This window comes from Quercus suber, unplaced genomic scaffold, assembly GCF_002906115.3.
Source record: "Quercus suber isolate HL8 unplaced genomic scaffold, Cork oak 2.0 scaffold_66, whole genome shotgun sequence".
In the NCBI taxonomy this organism is placed as follows: Eukaryota; Viridiplantae; Streptophyta; class Magnoliopsida; order Fagales; family Fagaceae; genus Quercus; species Quercus suber.
Window position 1 is genome coordinate 1,371,124 of NW_027069531.1, and position 17,868 is coordinate 1,388,991.

The following is a 17,868-nucleotide window of genomic DNA, read 5'->3' on the forward strand; positions in this document are numbered from 1 at the left end:
AAGCTATATATGTAGTAGAGAGAAGGCCTAACCTTGGTGGTGTGGAAATGAGATTACAGTAAACTACATATCATATGGAAGTAGATAAAAAAAAAGGTCAAAAAAAAAAAAAAACAAAACAAAAGGCATGCCCTTGATTTTGGGGAAGAGCACATATTGGTATTTGGATACAGCATTATTCTATGACATTTTCATGTATATGGGATCATATAATAGAATAGAATAGTAAAAGTTAAAGGGAAGGGTGGGAATTTTGGCAGAGTTTGGAGAAGGATTAGGAGGCAACGAATGTAAGTGGGTTGTGGCTAGGAGTGATGGTGCGTTTGTGATGATGATGCACGCCGGCAGCTTTATTCATGTCTCTCTCTCTCTCTCTCTCCCAAAAACCCAGTTGGCACGCCTGCTCCCACTAAAAAGCTTTGTAACACTCTCTCTCTCTCTCTTTCTCAAAGAATGAAAAGCTAAACTCCACTAACCCATTTGGTGATCTCGACTTTGTTAACTTTTTCTCCAACTTTTTTTTTTTCCATCTTTTGTCAGACAATTCTAATTCTATAACACCAGCCAGTCCACGCCGACCATCCAAGTTTTAACAGGAAGACCTATTTCAGTCAATCCTCCTATGAATTTGTCTAAAAAATATACCACATAAAGAATAACCTAAGCTAGAAAAAGAGACCAAACCCAAACCCCAACCCCACTCTCATTATTCTCTCATCGGTTACACCAAAAGAAAGCAAAGTATTAACCCACTTAGATTCCCCCCTAAATATGTTTTTGAAATTAAATCTCAGCTAAACTCCAACTTAAAGATCCTTCTTTTAATCATTCATATATATATATATATAGATATATATTTCTGTATTCCAGTTCCACTCCACTACTACTGTTTAAAAAACATCAAACACCCATCATCTCATTTCTCTTCCACCCAAACACAAAAACTGAACTCACAGTTTATTGATGTGGGTCTCTGTGGGTTTAAATGGATACCTTGTTTAGGCTAGTCAGTCTTCAATCTGATCAATCATTCAACTCAAGTAGAACATCAAGCAGCTCTAGATCCTCCAGACAAAACCATCACTACCCACAAGAAGACGAAGAATGCTTCAACTTTTTCATGGATGAAGAAGACTTTTCCTCGTCTTCTTCTAGACACTACTATCCTTATCATCAACAACAACAACCCAATCCTTCAACCACTACCACCCCTACTCTCACTCCCACCACCACCACAAACACAAACATTAGTACCCCAACTGACTTTGATTTCAACTTCGAATTCTCATCAAACTGGGCACCCGAAGCTCTCCTCGAAACCGCTCAAGCCATTGCTGACAAGAACAGCAATCGTGTCCAACAGCTCATGTGGATGCTCAACGAGCTCAGCTCTCCTTATGGTGACACCGATCAAAAGCTCGCTTCTTATTTCCTCCAAGCCTTGTTTAGTCGCATGACTGACTCTGGTGAGCGTTGTTATCGAACTCTAGCTTCCGCTTCTGACAAAACCTGTTCCTTCGAGTCAACTAGAAAAACGGTTTTGAAGTTCCAAGAAGTCAGCCCTTGGACCACTTTCGGACATGTAGCTTGTAATGGTGCAATCTTGGAAGCTCTAGAAGGTGAGCCTAAGTTACACATAGTTGATTTTAGCAACACATATTGTACCCAATGGCCTACTTTGCTTGAAGCCTTAGCTACACGCACTGATGAAACCCCACACCTCCGTCTCACCACAGTGGTAGCCACCAAATCAGGTGGTGTAGCCGCTGTACAAAAAGTAATGAAAGAGATTGGTAACAGAATGGAAAAGTTCGCTAGACTTATGGGTGTGCCTTTCAAATTCAATGTCATTCACCATGTTGGTGATCTTTCCGAGTTTAACTTAGCTTCTGAACTAGACATCAAAGACGATGAAGCTTTAGCAATCAACTGTGTCAACACGTTACACTCCACCACAACCGTTGACAACCGCCGTGATTATCTAATATCAAACTTTCGAAGATTGCAGCCAAGGATAATCACAGTGGTGGAAGAAGAAGCTGATCTTGATGTTGGGGTTGATGGGGTCGAGTTTGTGAAAGGGTTTCAGGAGTGTTTGAGATGGTTTAGGGTTTATTTGGAGGCTCTGGAGGAGAGCTTTTCAAAAACCAGCAACGAGCGCTTGATGCTCGAGCGAGCTGCTGGTCGAGCCATCGTGGACTTAGTGGCTTGTGCTCCGTCAGAGTCGATCGAGAGGCGCGAGTCAGCGGCTAGATGGGCTCGGAGATTGCATGTAAGTGGGTTCAGTCCAATTTCGTTCAGTGATGAAGTTTGTGATGATGTGAGAGCTTTGTTGAGGAGGTACAAGGAAGGTTGGTCAATGACACAGTGCTCCGATGCCGGAATATTCTTGGCGTGGAAGGATCAGCCGGTGGTGTGGGCCAGTGCATGGAGGCCTTGACAACTATGGCGGTGCGTACCTTCTTTACACGCTTTGGGTTTGGGGTTGGTCCACACGTGTAATAACTTTTTATTTTCTTTTTTTGGTTTTTTATTTTTATTTTTATTTTTATTTTTGGGTGAGTGCATGGGTTGTAGTTTGTGGATGATTTGTTTGGAAAAAAAAAAAAAAAGAAGAAGGAGGAAAGAGTGATATGAGGGATTTGCTTGATTTGAATATAAATGAAGTAAATTGATTTTCGTTACTCTCTTTTGTTGGTACATTTTACACTATTTCTCATTTCTTGTGTGTTTGTCTTTAGATGAACTCATTTTAGTTTTTATAATTTTCGTATTGATAAAAAAATGATACTTATGTCAAATAAGCTCATTTTACATGTGATTAAAAAAAGGGTTTGGTTTTTTTCTTGTATTTTGTCTTTTATGGGGAAAAATAGTTTCTTAAAAGTCCAAATTAACTACACTTTATTCCACTAGACTCATAGTTACCTAGGTATGTAAATCAAGAACTTCCCGTGTAATTGAGGGAGATGTTACTTGATCATGTGTAATTAAAGATGTGCAAGAACTAGAAATTCAATTAGGATTGTCGGCGTGGGGTTGATTAATAGTAACATTATATAAAGATCAGCTTGCGAACATATTTTCTAAGCCTCCTCCACTAGGATTTTTTCGTGCTTTGACTTCTAAACTCAAGTTGACACCACATCACCCAACATGAGTTTGAGGGGGACTGTTAGAATACTATTAGAGTATAAGCCAATGAACTTAGACCCATAGTTATAGGTTACTTGTACATCACATATTGTCTATTTGTATAAGGCAGACTCTTGTACTTTATTAGTTTATTACACAATCTTTCAAACTTTAACAATATAAAATAATTAGAACTTATTAGCTTTTCTTTTTTTTTTTTTTTTTTTTTTTGAGTTCAAGTGCATCCATTTGTGTACGGGTCCTATGTAATCGAGGAGACAAAGGTTTGGCCCGATCCTGCCCACTCTCATCACCTTACTTCAGTTCTATGGACTGTGGTCATGCCTACTCTTCGTTATCAGCTGCCAAAATAATTAGGATCGATGTTAGCTTAACCACTCCATCATCAGTGTCACGATCGTGGAGTCACATAGCAAGCCAGTCCTGCTACGCATTAGCATCTGGGGCGTGGGAATGGGGGACCAATTTGACGTTTTATGATCATTATCATTGTTTGTGCATAATTTTCCAATTTCTTCCCTCACCAATGATTTCACTTTTGCCATATTTGTACCCTTTGCTGCTAAAATGCTTATGGACACTTTCATTGCTTTTCTGATTTCACAGCTCAAATAGAACGTGGCTAAAGATGTTTGAAATCTCCTCTCTTTTTTTATGTGGCAATTTGAATTCTCTTTTCAATTCTTATATGTAATAATTCGTTGCAAATGAATGGTGTACAATGGAATACTGGAATGGTACTTGATGCTTGCAATGGAAGAAAAGCACATTGACTAGGCAAGGTCAGAGAGTATTGGTGGTGTGTATTTGGTGGTGGTGGAGGATGGTGGTAGTTGGTGTAGGTGGGAGAGATTTAAATCTGAGTTGTGTTGTGTGCAATAGATCAATTGATCTTAAGGCAATTTAGGTCACACATTCAATCGAGTTTCAAGTGGTAATTTAAAAATAAGGGAATTTTATGATGTCGGTGGTTTGAATTTTATTTTTTTTCTTCAATATTATTAACCTAATAATAAAGGTAAAAAAAAAAAATATATATATATATATATTCAATTACTTTACAAAAGTTTTTGAAAACTACGTATCTAATAAAAATATTATATAATATGCTAGTTAAACAATAGATTTAGATGTTCAGTCATAACATTCTTGATTTATCAAGCACTTGAGGTTACAAAACAATGACATGCATTATGAAAAGATGTTAAGACGATATGTCATTGTTCAACTAATAACGATACTTTTTCTTAACCTATTTTAAAAATGAGATTCTTCTTTTGAAGTGATTATTTAAGTAAATTTATATTCACAATTTTTTTACAATTTTTTTTTTAAATTTAATGAAGTGGTAAATTGTGATTGGTGGATGAAAATTTGTTAGCAGTTGTAAATCCATCTTCCCACCAATCACAACTTATCAACTAAATAATTTGCGAAAGCTTATGAAATATATTGTCATAAATATTGCTCAATTTACTCCCTATCTTGTATAAATTCTTAAGATCAAAACATATAAAGCTTAAGTAATATATATATNGGGGTTGGTCCAACTTTGACTATATACATGGCCTGCACACTTGTCCCTACGCTTAAGCTACAATTAAGAATGAAGCACCTCTTATATTACTTAGAAAAAAAAAAAAAAAAAAACATCCTTCATTTTCTTAATTTAGATGAATGGTGGTTAATTATATAATTAAAAAAAGCCTATAAAATTTGAAGATTAGTATAGACATAAGTCCAAAATTCAAATGGGGTGGTTTGGTATTTGGTGTAGCGAAAGATGATATCATCCCAAGGATATTAAAGAGCTAAGAAAGGGGTTTAAAATTTAAAGTACTTTGGATTAATAATTAAACAATGACACAAAGTCATTATCTAACATTGGGGCCATAGAATCTTAGGACGGCCATTAAGTTGGGTTGTGTTTGGAGAATCTCATAAAAAGGTGTCCAGTCGTTAGTGGCACAACGTGTTTTAGTGGCCAGCACTCTGTGTTTGATGTGGTCTTCTCAAATTTCACTATTTTTCTTTCTTTTTTTTCTTTCTTTTTTGGTTTTAAAAAGCCTATCAATATCAGCTTTCATTTGACAGAGAAAGGGAGAGCTTTGCTTTGCTTTGCTTTGCTTTAGTTTAGCCTATCCGAGAGAGTGTGTGAAAATCTATGGCCCCCACACCATAGAAACTCTTTCATTTTCAATTTTCATGGTGGTTGTTGTGTAATACAATACATATATGTCAATAACGTAAGGAATGGTTTCCTTCCTTTTTTAGGCCCACGGAGGGAGAGGGGAAAGGATTTTAAAAATGAATAATAATAATAAAGAGTGGAAGAGAAGCATTGCGGAAAGTGGGAACTTCTTTAATGGTTGCATTGCACATTTTAATCGTTTGATGAGACTTGTTCCCTCCACGTCAACGTATTACTACCTTTCCTCTTTTTTGTTTCGAAAAAGGTTAACAGATGTTCAGGCATTTTTTTAGGGGATCATTTTTTAAAAGTTTTTATAAAGAAGGAAAAAATAATAAGTTTTTGATCATTTTTTCTATTTTTTATAAAAATTGTATCAATTTTTTTTTTAAAATAGTTTATTAATAATTGTTATATTTTACTAAATTAATAATTATCCTAAAGACAACATTAAAGTAAATCATTTATTTTAGAGAAACGATATGTTTATAACATTTTTACAACATTTTTACAACAAATTCTAAGTGGCAGGTTGTTATTAGTTGTTATTGTTGGAGGAAAAAAGTAATCTTAATATTAGTTTTAAATTTGAACCAATAACAACTAACCACTTATGATTTATTGTAAAAATGTTATAACTTTGTTGTAAACGTAGCATATCTCTTTATTTTAAGATAATTATAAGTTATTCAATTATTGTACTATCAACTTAATTTTATGTTGTATACTAAATAAAAGTGTATAATATTGAACAATTTTTGCAAATAAGTACAACGCTTACACATTGTTTAGTCTATAATACAAACTAATGATTTTTCTTAATTTTATTTAATGCATTGCAAAAATATTAGCTTTTATATATTTTAATATAATTATAAATTAGGTGGGTATTATTTTAATAGAGGTTAAAAACAGCCGTCTACTGGACTGGACCTATAATAAATAAGTTATTTAGCTTGGAGCTTTGGTTATGTTTTCCTTCTAAGAAATTGACAGGACCAGCTATTACTTTAATGTTTCACGGGACCAGGTTGTAGTGGAACACACGTTCAACAGTATTATTTCTGGGCAAAAAACAGTGCCAGCCTTTGCGTTTCATTATCATACATGTCCCAGAAAACACGTGTTGGATCAAATCAAATGAATAAATTCACCGCCTCCTAAAAGCTGGGAGATAGTTGAGCTAAACTTTGAGAATCAAGCTCCTAGTGATTGCTTGAGTCCATAGAGTGCCCTCTGTAGAAGACACACCTATCAAGTATAATAGTTGTCTCACTCCTAATGGTAGCAAACTTCTTCCAAATGCAACTTGCTATAGAAAGCTAATTAGAGGTTTTGTTTATCTCATTATCACTCGCTCAAACATTTCTTATGTAGTTCATATTATTAGCTAGTTTATGGTTGCCCACGATCCTTTCACTATGCCGAAGTTCTTAAAATCCTTTAAAATTTGAAAGGAACTATGTTCTATGGACTACACTTTTCTTCTAAGTTAGTACATGTAGACAACTAATTGGAGGTCTTGTTTATCTCATTGTCCCTAGCTCAAGCATTTCCAATGAATTTCATTTTGTTAGTCAGTTTATGGCTGCCCCACGATCCTCTCACAATGCTGATGTTCTTAGAATTCTTTGAAATTTGAAAGGAACTATGTTTTGTGGACTACACTTCTCTTTTAAGTTATTACTGATCCTTCGAGCTTACTCAAATGTAGATTGGGCAGGTGATCCCATTAACTATACATCTACCAGAGAGTGCTACTTTCTTCTTGATGACTCTCTCATTTCTTGGCAAAATAAGAAACAAACTATTGTTGCATCATCTAACACTAAGGTAGAATATCGCGCTCTTGTAGACATCATAATCAAGCTTCTATGGCTACATTAGCTACTACAAGATCTTAGTGACTACTCCATTGCCACTCTAATCTACTATGACAATCAAAGTGATATTCAAATTGCCCACGATGATGTCTTTCACGAACGTACTAAACATATTGAGATTGACTGCCACTTTATTTGTTATCATCTACTCTAGGATACCCTATAGTTACAAACAATTTCTTTTCAAGATCAGCTTGCGAACATATTTTCTAAGCCTCCTCCACTAGGATTTTTTCGTGCTTTGACTTCTAAACTCAAGTTGACACCACATCACCCAACATGAGTTTGAGGGGGACTGTTAGAATACTATTAGAGTATAAGCCAATGAACTTAGACCCATAGTTATAGGTTACTTGTACATCACATATTGTCTATTTGTATAAGGCAGACTCTTGTACTTTATTATTTATTACACAATCTTTCAAACTTTAACAATATAAAATAATTAGAACTTATTAGCTTTTCTTTTTTTTTTTTTTTTTTTTTTTGAGTTCAAGTGCATCCATTTGTGTACGGGTCCTATGTAATCGAGGAGACAAAGGTTTGGCCCGATCCTGCCCACTCTCATCACCTTACTTCAGTTCTATGGACTGTGGTCATGCCTACTCTTCGTTATCAGCTGCCAAAATAATTAGGATCGATGTTAGCTTAACCACTCCATCATCAGTGTCACGATCGTGGAGTCACATAGCAAGCCAGTCCTGCTACGCATTAGCATCTGGGGCGTGGGAATGGGGGACCAATTTGACGTTTTATGATCATTATCATTGTTTGTGCATAATTTTCCAATTTCTTCCCTCACCAATGATTTCACTTTTGCCATATTTGTACCCTTTGCTGCTAAAATGCTTATGGACACTTTCATTGCTTTTCTGATTTCACAGCTCAAATAGAACGTGGCTAAAGATGTTTGAAATCTCCTCTCTTTTTTTATGTGGCAATTTGAATTCTCTTTTCAATTCTTATATGTAATAATTCGTTGCAAATGAATGGTGTACAATGGAATACTGGAATGGTACTTGATGCTTGCAATGGAAGAAAAGCACATTGACTAGGCAAGGTCAGAGAGTATTGGTGGTGTGTATTTGGTGGTGGTGGAGGATGGTGGTAGTTGGTGTAGGTGGGAGAGATTTAAATCTGAGTTGTGTTGTGTGCAATAGATCAATTGATCTTAAGGCAATTTAGGTCACACATTCAATCGAGTTTCAAGTGGTAATTTAAAAATAAGGGAATTTTATGATGTCGGTGGTTTGAATTTTATTTTTTTTCTTCAATATTATTAACCTAATAATAAAGGTAAAAAAAAAAAAATATATTATATATATATTCAATTACTTTACAAAAGTTTTTGAAAACTACGTATCTAATAAAAATATTATATAATATGCTAGTTAAACAATAGATTTAGATGTTCAGTCATAACATTCTTGATTTATCAAGCACTTGAGGTTACAAAACAATGACATGCATTATGAAAAGATGTTAAGACGATATGTCATTGTTCAACTAATAACGATACTTTTTCTTAACCTATTTTAAAAATGAGATTCTTCTTTTGAAGTGATTATTTAAGTAAATTTATATTCACAATTTTTTTACAATTTTTTTTTTAAATTTAATGAAGTGGTAAATTGTGATTGGTGGATGAAAATTTGTTAGCAGTTGTAAATCCATCTTCCCACCAATCACAACTTATCAACTAAATAATTTGCGAAAGCTTATGAAATATATTGTCATAATATTGCTCAATTTACTCCATATAAAGCTTAAGTAATATATATATATATATATATTTTAAACTTCCAAAAACAAATTTTACCTGAAATAATTTTATAAATTTGGATTCAAGAGTTGAACTTAAGGTTGGTAGCTTAGAAATACCAATCTTAAAACAATGGCCAAATACTTTATCTTACTCTTTCAACTATTTATGGAACATAGTTGAACCAACATCAAAGTGGTCACGAATTACTACCATGAGTGGTGAGTAATTACATTCGAGGCTCACATAATCCATCACATGCTATATATAACTGCCATAGAAAATAGATAGATGTAAAAGTGAAGTTATGGCTGAAAATAAATGTACGGGTGAAGTCATGACACAAGGATTGACAATGACTGTCATAAACAGAACAAATTAGTAAAATGGGTAAACCTTTTAAAATGTACCCTTCCTCAGCTAATATGAACATAACCTAAACAAAAGGATGTATAAGTTCACCGGCAGTGTTTGAAACTGAACATTCTGTATGAGTCCTCATGCTGTGAAATAAGCGAATCCCTAACACAGCAGAGGAAGCCAGTAAAAAAATGGACAAAGAGCCATCAAATATATAATACATAATACTACATGGAAAACCTCCATCACTTCAACCCACTCCACCCCTGAGGAAGTTTCCACTTTCTATGCCAATATATTGACACTCTTGACCACAATGGGAATCCAAAATTATAGTCAAGTGGTTGATCAGCTGGTCCCCCAACTATCAAAGGCAACCACACATATCTTGAGTCCCTCAAGTCAGCTGGATTCCACCGATCTGCCATGAAAATATATGAACCTGGAAAACCTGGCACAGGAACCACAAATGTGCTCTGAGCAAAAAATGTTGTAAGTCGAAACATTTTGTTCCCTCCAACGCACGGGTTTCCCATCGTCTCCCATGGCCCCATGATGGAATCAGCCGCATGGGCCAGTGCCTCATTTGGAGCCCATCCAGTGCAGCCTGATGTGATCATGTAATAAGTTCCCTGGTGCTTGAATAAAGCTGGGGCTTCCCGGTGTTGTCCCACAAGAATCCTTCTCATGACATTTGACACATCAAGATAATCTGCTGTAAGCGGTCCAACATGAAGTTCACTGTTGTCATCAGAGGAGTATATCAGATATGCTACACCATCATCATCTTTGAAGATGGTCATGTCCCTGCTTTCAAAATCATGAGGCCTTTTGCTATAGAGATAATCAAAAGGACCAGTGGGATAATCACTAACGGCAACACCAACAGAAGCTTTGGTGTAATTGGAATCGTCAATATGCATCCACATTACAAACTTCCCTGTCTTATCATTGTAAATCACTTTTGGTCTCTCAAGCACATTGGATTTATAGAGATCATGAGTTTCTTTTGTTTCTTCTGCTGCCAGCACAATGCCCTCATTTTTCCATGTCCACAAGTCCTTGGAAGAATAGCAACCAACTCCTATGATGTCAACCTGAACAATTAAAAAACTCTTGCAATTAATGAGTTACATGTACAATTGTGCTGAAACATTTAACTTATTTATCTGATATAAATAGATGAGGAAAATAATAGCATAACATGGGTTAATGGCAAAATTAAAACCACACCAATGCAGTTATAGATGTCTAACATGATTAAGCAAACTCAAAATAAAATAACTGATAAGTGTTGGTGCCAGAAACGTGATGCATCTGCAATCCTGTTTTTCTTTTTCATTGTATGATATGCCTGCAATCATGAGGTTGCACCCAGAATGACCCCAGCTATTATATGAGTGTCCCCTTTGAACATGGGAAGATTGTCTTGTCTTTATCATTCCACCAAATTAGTCAATAAAATATGCATGTATTTATCCAGGTTCCCAGCTTAGTCAAAATATTCTGCTTCTTTAAAAAAATGAACAAGTGTTCTTTGAACTCTTCATAACAGCACATTGGAGTAGGACCAACTGTGTAAATAAATCCAATCCACAGGTATCGTTTACAGTTGAAGACAACCTTACAGACAATTAAGTTCATTGATAGCTATCTAAGTTCAAAAACATACTGTCATTGAAAACAATACGTTCATTGATAGCTATCCAAAGTTCAAAAACATACTCCCATTGAAATGAGTGAAGCATTGGTGTGGTCAAACCATGTCAACCTCATAACAATCTTTATGATTTTCAGTAACTCATAAAACGTTATTTAAACAATACTTTTACTCTTGAAATTTGGTAATTGCAAGCAGGTAGTAAAGGGGCTAGTTGCTCGATCATTTCCTTCCCATCCATTGACTTCTAAATGACCAAATCACACAGTTCATTTACTAATTTATGACTCCTAATGAGCATCACTCAGGCTACATTTGCGTTATCCAAAGCTGGTGCAACTTTTTATTTTATAGATAATGATGCATAGCAATTCATATATTGGAATTTGCTCTCATTTCAAACAACATTAGACACAAATCATTTTGACAAGTTCCATTTCCAGCCAGCCAAATCATAGAGTTAAGATAGTATGAATCCTTCTATAGATCATTTCATCCCCAGTCAACTCACTGTCAAACTCAAATCTCTTTTTCTGACTAACAACTGCAATCACCTAGTTTAATATAATCTGCCATGACGGAATTTCTTCTCTTACAACATTTCTGACACATATACTTAGTTTGTGCAGATATCCACAACTGAATCCAATATATTAAATTCCTCAGTCTTCATACCTTAGCATCATTTATGTGCCCCCTAATCAAAGCTAATGCTAAACATGGCCATAATCTTTCTAATCACAGTAAGCAATCTTGAATCACAACCATAACAACAATTTTCAACATAGTGATTTCAAAAAGAAAATGCACTTAAGCAAGACCAGAATGATAAAAAGGGAAAATTTTTGCACATAATGTAAGATTGTACTTTAAGGTTCAGAAGATAAGGGCAATAACAAGAAAATTATGTCAAATGAACATCCGCATCATGCTAGAGAATATCATCCAAATTGGTGTTTCTTTGGCAATGTAAGTATCAATATTCCATGCATGAAGTTATGCAAATGGCAATGTTTGTTCATACTTGTTGAGTCCATAGTTTAGGTTGGCAAACCATGATAAAATTTAGTGTCTTGTAAGTGTTTTTGAGTTGTATTTGAAGTCCAAGACACATGCCCTTGACTGCTCAAGAAGATTTGCAAGTTCTAAAATCTCAATGCATAGTTGACACACAGCTTACTAAAGCTGATCAATCAAGAATCATGCAGAAAGAATCCTGATTCAGCCCAATCAGCCGTCCAAGCTTCTAGTTTTCGTGGATTCCAAGCCAAGGTATAAAATAAAACCTAGAGGACATGAATTCGTACTTTGGGAGAGTTGTGAATTGTACACCTAGGGCAAGGGTTAACCAAATTCTCTCAAAGCATTACCCTGTGTTCAAAGATTGAAGATTTGGTGATCAATTAGAAGTTACAACAACCAGGGTCTAAATTTCCCTACAATACTAATGTATTCTCCATACTCATTTGCCTAGATTCATGGCCACAAGGAGCCACTTTATATGAAGATAGAGATTAAATAAAAATATGCTCAAGGAATGTCTATTCCAGACTCAAAATTTGTTTGATAAAAATGTGTACATGATAGGAGTCAAAGGTAAAGCCATACTCGTACCTCAATCACGAATAAAGAAAACTAATGAATTTGTAAATAGAACAGCAAAATCTTTGAATGTGTCAAAATGTACTAGGTTAGACTTTGAGATTCCCCACATATTCAAGAAAACTCTCAGATTTTCAATGACCTCCGCTTTTCTTTTGCCTTCAACTCCATGGGAGCTCTAGTGAAACTCTAGTGACCTCCAACCGCTGCTCTCCACTTTTTCTTTCGCCTTTAACTTCATGAGAGCCCTAGTGAAACTCTCTCCCTCCATTCTCTAATTATCACACATCCATAGCCTCCACCCTCTGCCTCTCTCCAATCACCTCGAATCCTCCATATCCTTCGATTCACAACAAATTCCTCAAGTAAAATTTACATCTCCTTTTGTTTTTGTTTTCCAATTTTGAATTTCCTTATGTCAAACTCAATCACTCTATAATAATTTATTTGGTCAAATATAACAACTATTAGAAATGTACCGTCAAATGATCAAGGTTTTGACGACTTTTTCTTTTTGGTTTGGCGAAAGGTATAGGTGAGATGAGTTTTGCCTCCTTTTTTGTTTTTCCTGGTGGATTTGTGTGATGGGCTTGACTTTATTTTTGCATGTAAAAGAAAATATTGAGGGATTGGAGTAGAACTGTGGCTCAGGGATAAGTTTTTGGCCTTTTGCACAGATGGGATGGTGGATGTTGGAGTAGGACAGAGGCACGAAAAAACTGTGGGATGGGTTTGAGAGGTGGTTGTGTGGGTGATTTGCAAAATTTTGGGTTACAGATTTTGGTATGGCTCAGGATTTTGCAAAAAATTTATTTGACATTATATGTTTATTATTTAATATTATTGACATGTAAAATTAAACTGTTTATTATGTAATATTTTTAATGCACTATATTTTACATTTCTTGTTTTTATGTTTGGAGTATATGTAAGAGATGTGAATTTAAATGCATGTGAATTTTTGTGTTATTTTCTAGTCAAGAAAGAATATATAAAACATTGGTCACACGCAATTAACTTAAAATTTTTCATTTGTGTTATTTTTATGGGTAATATATATGCATGTAAAATTATTAATATCTTAAAAAAATATTCACCATACCCATCCATTAATATGTCCTTACTATTGGCAAAAATGTATTCCGCAAGAATGAAAAACCAAATGCAATTTCATTCACTAAAATACTTTTCAGTAAAAATTTCAGCATAATACTAAATGCAATTTCTTTTAAAAAAAAAAAAAATGCATTCTATCATAATGCATTCCAGTGAAATGCATTTTGCGAGTAGTTACTAAACGCATCCTAAAGGGGCAACATTAACCAACCAAGAAGCAGAACAGTAATGTCTTTTCTACATCAGCCATAAGATGTACTTGGCTCTACTAAAATATTTCATCCATATTTTATTTCAAACCGTTTGAAGCAAATTTTAGACCTAATATCTTTTAATCCATAAATCCAATCTTTTAGCATCAGTGGAGGTACATGGATTTCAAACTGAGTCCATCACAGCATAAAACTCGCGAGGATTTCCATTTTATCACAGGTCACAGCTTTAAAAAGTTTTTTTTTACTACACATAACACTCCCCAGAAGTAACAATGCAATCATTAACAAAGATGACATTTGAGTTGTTTGGCATGCATACTTTGATGTCATATCAGTAATATACCATTGAGGAATGCAAATTTTGTTTCCAGTTCAGAGTTAAAAGTTTGTGCGACCTTTTCCCCCAACCTAAACCCACCACTTCACAGCCTGCCGCCCCTTTTGGGGGGGCATGTTGGTGTGGGGGAGTCCATTTAGAAAGAGGCAGCAGAGAATTTTCTGTTCCCTAGTATTAGAGCTTTTGTTTGCGAGTAAGTTCAATTCTTCATTAGAAATATTAATCAACATAGATGATGTTCTTTATTAGTTCTTTTCTGCATTCATAGAACTAAAAAAAGGGTATATGATACTGAGACAAAACAAAGGACAGGACAAGGTGTCCTTAAAGTAAGTTTAACAACACAGTCTACTAGAAAGAGATCAAAAGGCTGATATGAGTGTCCACATTGATAAATCTTTTCTTAACAAGTAAATTCTTGTTAACCAAGGATGCTCCCATTCAAAGGTAACCTCAATTTCTACGCAATACTCAAGATTCATTTGACGACAAGCTAAAATCTTGAACTATCCTTAGTGAAGTTTTTCACCCAAGAGTTAAATTACACCACTGTGTATCTATAGCAGTATAGCCTTTGGCTCTTGGCATGTTTATGAACTATGAAGAGGGCCAAATTCTCCTGTCTAATAGCCCAACCCTTGTCAAAAAGCATGGAGAAGTTGTAGCTGAAAAAGTTCTAAAGATTCTACCACCATCAATTGGACTAAGATTTCCCAAGGTGCAACCATCAAAATTTAGTTTAATTTTTTACAATGGGGAAATACAAGTCATATATACCGGAAACAATATAAGCTTACGCCAGTGCTAGAAACTGAATCTTAAAGTTTAGACCTGGCATTATTTTACTTTGCATGATTTGCTTGATTGATGTACTTTTAGCGTTTAATTTTGGTGTATCATTGTACACTTCCTGTGTACATGGGTGGTGCCCTTCTAGCATTTTCTGATGAGATTTTACTTATAAAAAAATTTAAAGTAATTAAAGAGAAACAAATCACATATGATGGTAAGATTGATATCTAGCAGCAGCAACATAATCAAAATGCATGTAAACAGATATCACACAGATAAAGTGGAATATAAAAACTATGAAAACTGCATCCCTAGGGCCTTAAGGCCTGAAATTATAAAATCAAGCCACAATCGGGAATGTAAATTAAATAACTTACCCGCGCCGCCCCTTTTTTGTGAGCATGGTAGGTGGGCCCATCTTTATACTCTCCATACCAATAATATGTCTCTGATTTTTTATCAAATAGAATACCCCCTCCATGGGCTTGAATAGGATTTCCATCAGTGTCCAACCAAATTCTCCCTGGATGATAGTAGGAGCTATCATTCCCTGCGTCCTTCATTGGATCTATAGCAGTTTTGTGATCAGGAAAGAACATATTTCTAAGTTGGGAATTTTCATCAAGAAACTCATCAATTATTGTGGTTGGCCTTTTGGGTCTTCTTTTTGCTGCACGTGGAGATCTCTTTCTTGGAGGGGGCATCGGAATATTTTCTTCTTCAACTGCTTCAAGTTCACGGAATTGTGGGTGATGGCTCATGCCCAATTGGAGCTCTCCACGCACCCCATCTTTTTGGCGAGCAAGGGAGTATAAATGAAGCATAACAAGACATCCTACCAAGCTCCATACCACAGCAGACGTTGAACATCTGCCCCCTGCATTGCAATGGAAAGTGGTTGGTTTCCTGTATTTGTTCTTGATCCTCATTTTCTCTTCTCTTTTTTTATCTTCAAGATAATGCTGCAATTAAGAAAATGCAACCTATGGAGATCCAATACATCCAACTAAACATGAGTCACAACTACACTAAATCGATGTTTTCTAGACTAAAACTTCTAGTGTATTTCATGAAAGTTAAAAGAATGAGAGAGAATCTAAAGCAAGAGTGAGAGTTAAGAAAGATATATGTAAATTGATTAAGGTGCCCTCCAATTTATATGAGATATTAAGTACTCAACTGTATAATCGCTAAAATTAATTGTCAACAATTCAATGAATAAATTCATAAAACTGAATAAAATCCAATCCATACTTCTTGTTATAATAGCTAAATTCAATGAATGAAGAACAACAAATGAGGAACAACAATTCAATGAACCAATTCACTTAGCCACAAAGCCTTCCCGGTTACATGAATATAATTAATAAGAAAGCATTTGAATCTCTAACAACAGCCAGATATTGATAGTTGTAGTAGAAAATAATGAAACCAAAAGTACCCACCAGTCCAAAAAAAAAAAAAAACCAAACATAAACTAAACAACTACAAGTACATCAAAAAAAAAAAAAAAAAAAAATCATTAAGTTGCAAATTATAAAAATATTATATAATTTCACATAATTTGTTAAAAAAAGTTATGTAACTAAAAATATACATGAGTTGTCTTTTTAATTATCACATAGTCAATTAAAGGAAAATAACTCCACCCAATTTAGAGTCAAATTTATTCCTAAAATAAATTTCACTTCAGATTTTTTTACGCAATGCTCACATCATTTCTCTTTTTAGAACTTTGCATTTTTTTTACCCATTTCGTCATTTGTAGTTTTGAGGAAATATGTTTTTTCTGGAGTAAAATCTTCTTTATCTTACTATTATTACTATTATTATTATTATTATTATTATTATTATTATTATTATTATTATTATTATTAAATCTTCTTTATCTTATACTTAATAAAATTGTAGTTTTATTAATATNATTGACACATCCAAATTGAAATAAGAAATATTCCTACAAACCAAGTAAGTCATATATATTAGAGAACAAACAGTCACGTGTATCAAACATGTTTACCTGAAAAGACACGGACCATGATTGCAGCTAAATTCCCAGACATGGGTTTGCTGCCGACGGTGCTTCAATTTCGACCCCTCCAGTATAGTAAACTAGCAAAGCAAGCAAGCCATAAGACAACCCAGTTCACTATTTTATCAGATTGTAAAAAAGAGAATGATGGGTTGTGCTGGTTTAGACTTTAAGCTTAATTGGTTGAATGGATCTGAGTCTGAGTCTAAGGAGTAAAGAACGATGATGACGACTTGCTACCAAAGACGCTATGCCGCTAGCTGTTATGTGCCTGGGGCTTTGGTCTTGACTCTTGTAAAGGGTATCTTAAGGTAGACATATCTGGGAAGCCTGTAATGATGGACTCGTAATTATTTTCCTCGCCCTCCATTTTTTTAATGATTGTCCTTTTTTAAATTAGATTTTTTGAGATTTTATAGTTCAACTTCAGACTACGATTGCATTTTTTTTACCCATTTCGTCATTTGTAGTTTTGAGGAAATATGTTTTTTCTGGAGTAAAATCTTCTTTATCTTACTATTATTACTATTATTATTATTATTATTATTATTATTATTATTATTATTATTATTATTATTAAATCTTCTTTATCTTATACTTAATAAAATTGTAGTTTTATTAATATTGAGAAATATCCATAGAAAATTACCAATTAATGACATGTCTCAATATTTCGTTAGACTTTTTTTTTTTTACCATATGTCTCTTCTTGGATTTAGCTTATTTTAACATCCAAAAATAGAATGTATAATTTTAAAATTT

General features: G+C 34.5%; 2 protein-coding genes across 4 annotated transcripts; one reads left to right on the forward strand and one right to left on the reverse strand.

Annotated features, from left to right (window-relative positions):
• Nucleotides 1–382: 382 nt before the first annotated feature.
• On the forward strand, nt 383–2,684 carry LOC112031035 (protein SHORT-ROOT). The gene has a single exon (XM_024063715.2). It carries the CDS (start codon nt 986–988, stop codon nt 2,438–2,440), a length of 1,455 nt encoding a protein of 484 aa, XP_023919483.2. The 5' UTR covers nt 383–985; the 3' UTR covers nt 2,441–2,684.
• A 6,602-nt stretch (nt 2,685–9,286) lies between these two features.
• Nucleotides 9,287–17,451, reverse strand: LOC112031029 (uncharacterized). Of its 3 annotated transcripts, none has more exons than XM_024063701.2 (3): nt 17,095–17,451; nt 15,452–15,951; nt 9,287–10,449 (listed from the first exon to the last, which is right to left on the reverse strand). In XM_024063701.2, the coding sequence occupies exons 1-3, from the start codon at nt 17,135–17,137 to the stop codon at nt 9,598–9,600; spliced, it is 1,395 nt and encodes a 464-aa protein (XP_023919469.1). In that variant the 5' UTR covers nt 17,138–17,451; the 3' UTR covers nt 9,287–9,597. The 3 variants fall into 3 exon arrangements, with proteins under 3 accessions (XP_023919469.1, XP_023919467.1, XP_023919468.1); XM_024063699.2 differs by having other exon boundaries at nt 15,452–16,036; XM_024063700.2 differs by having other exon boundaries at nt 15,452–16,057.
• Between the last annotated feature and the right edge of the window lie 417 nt (nt 17,452–17,868).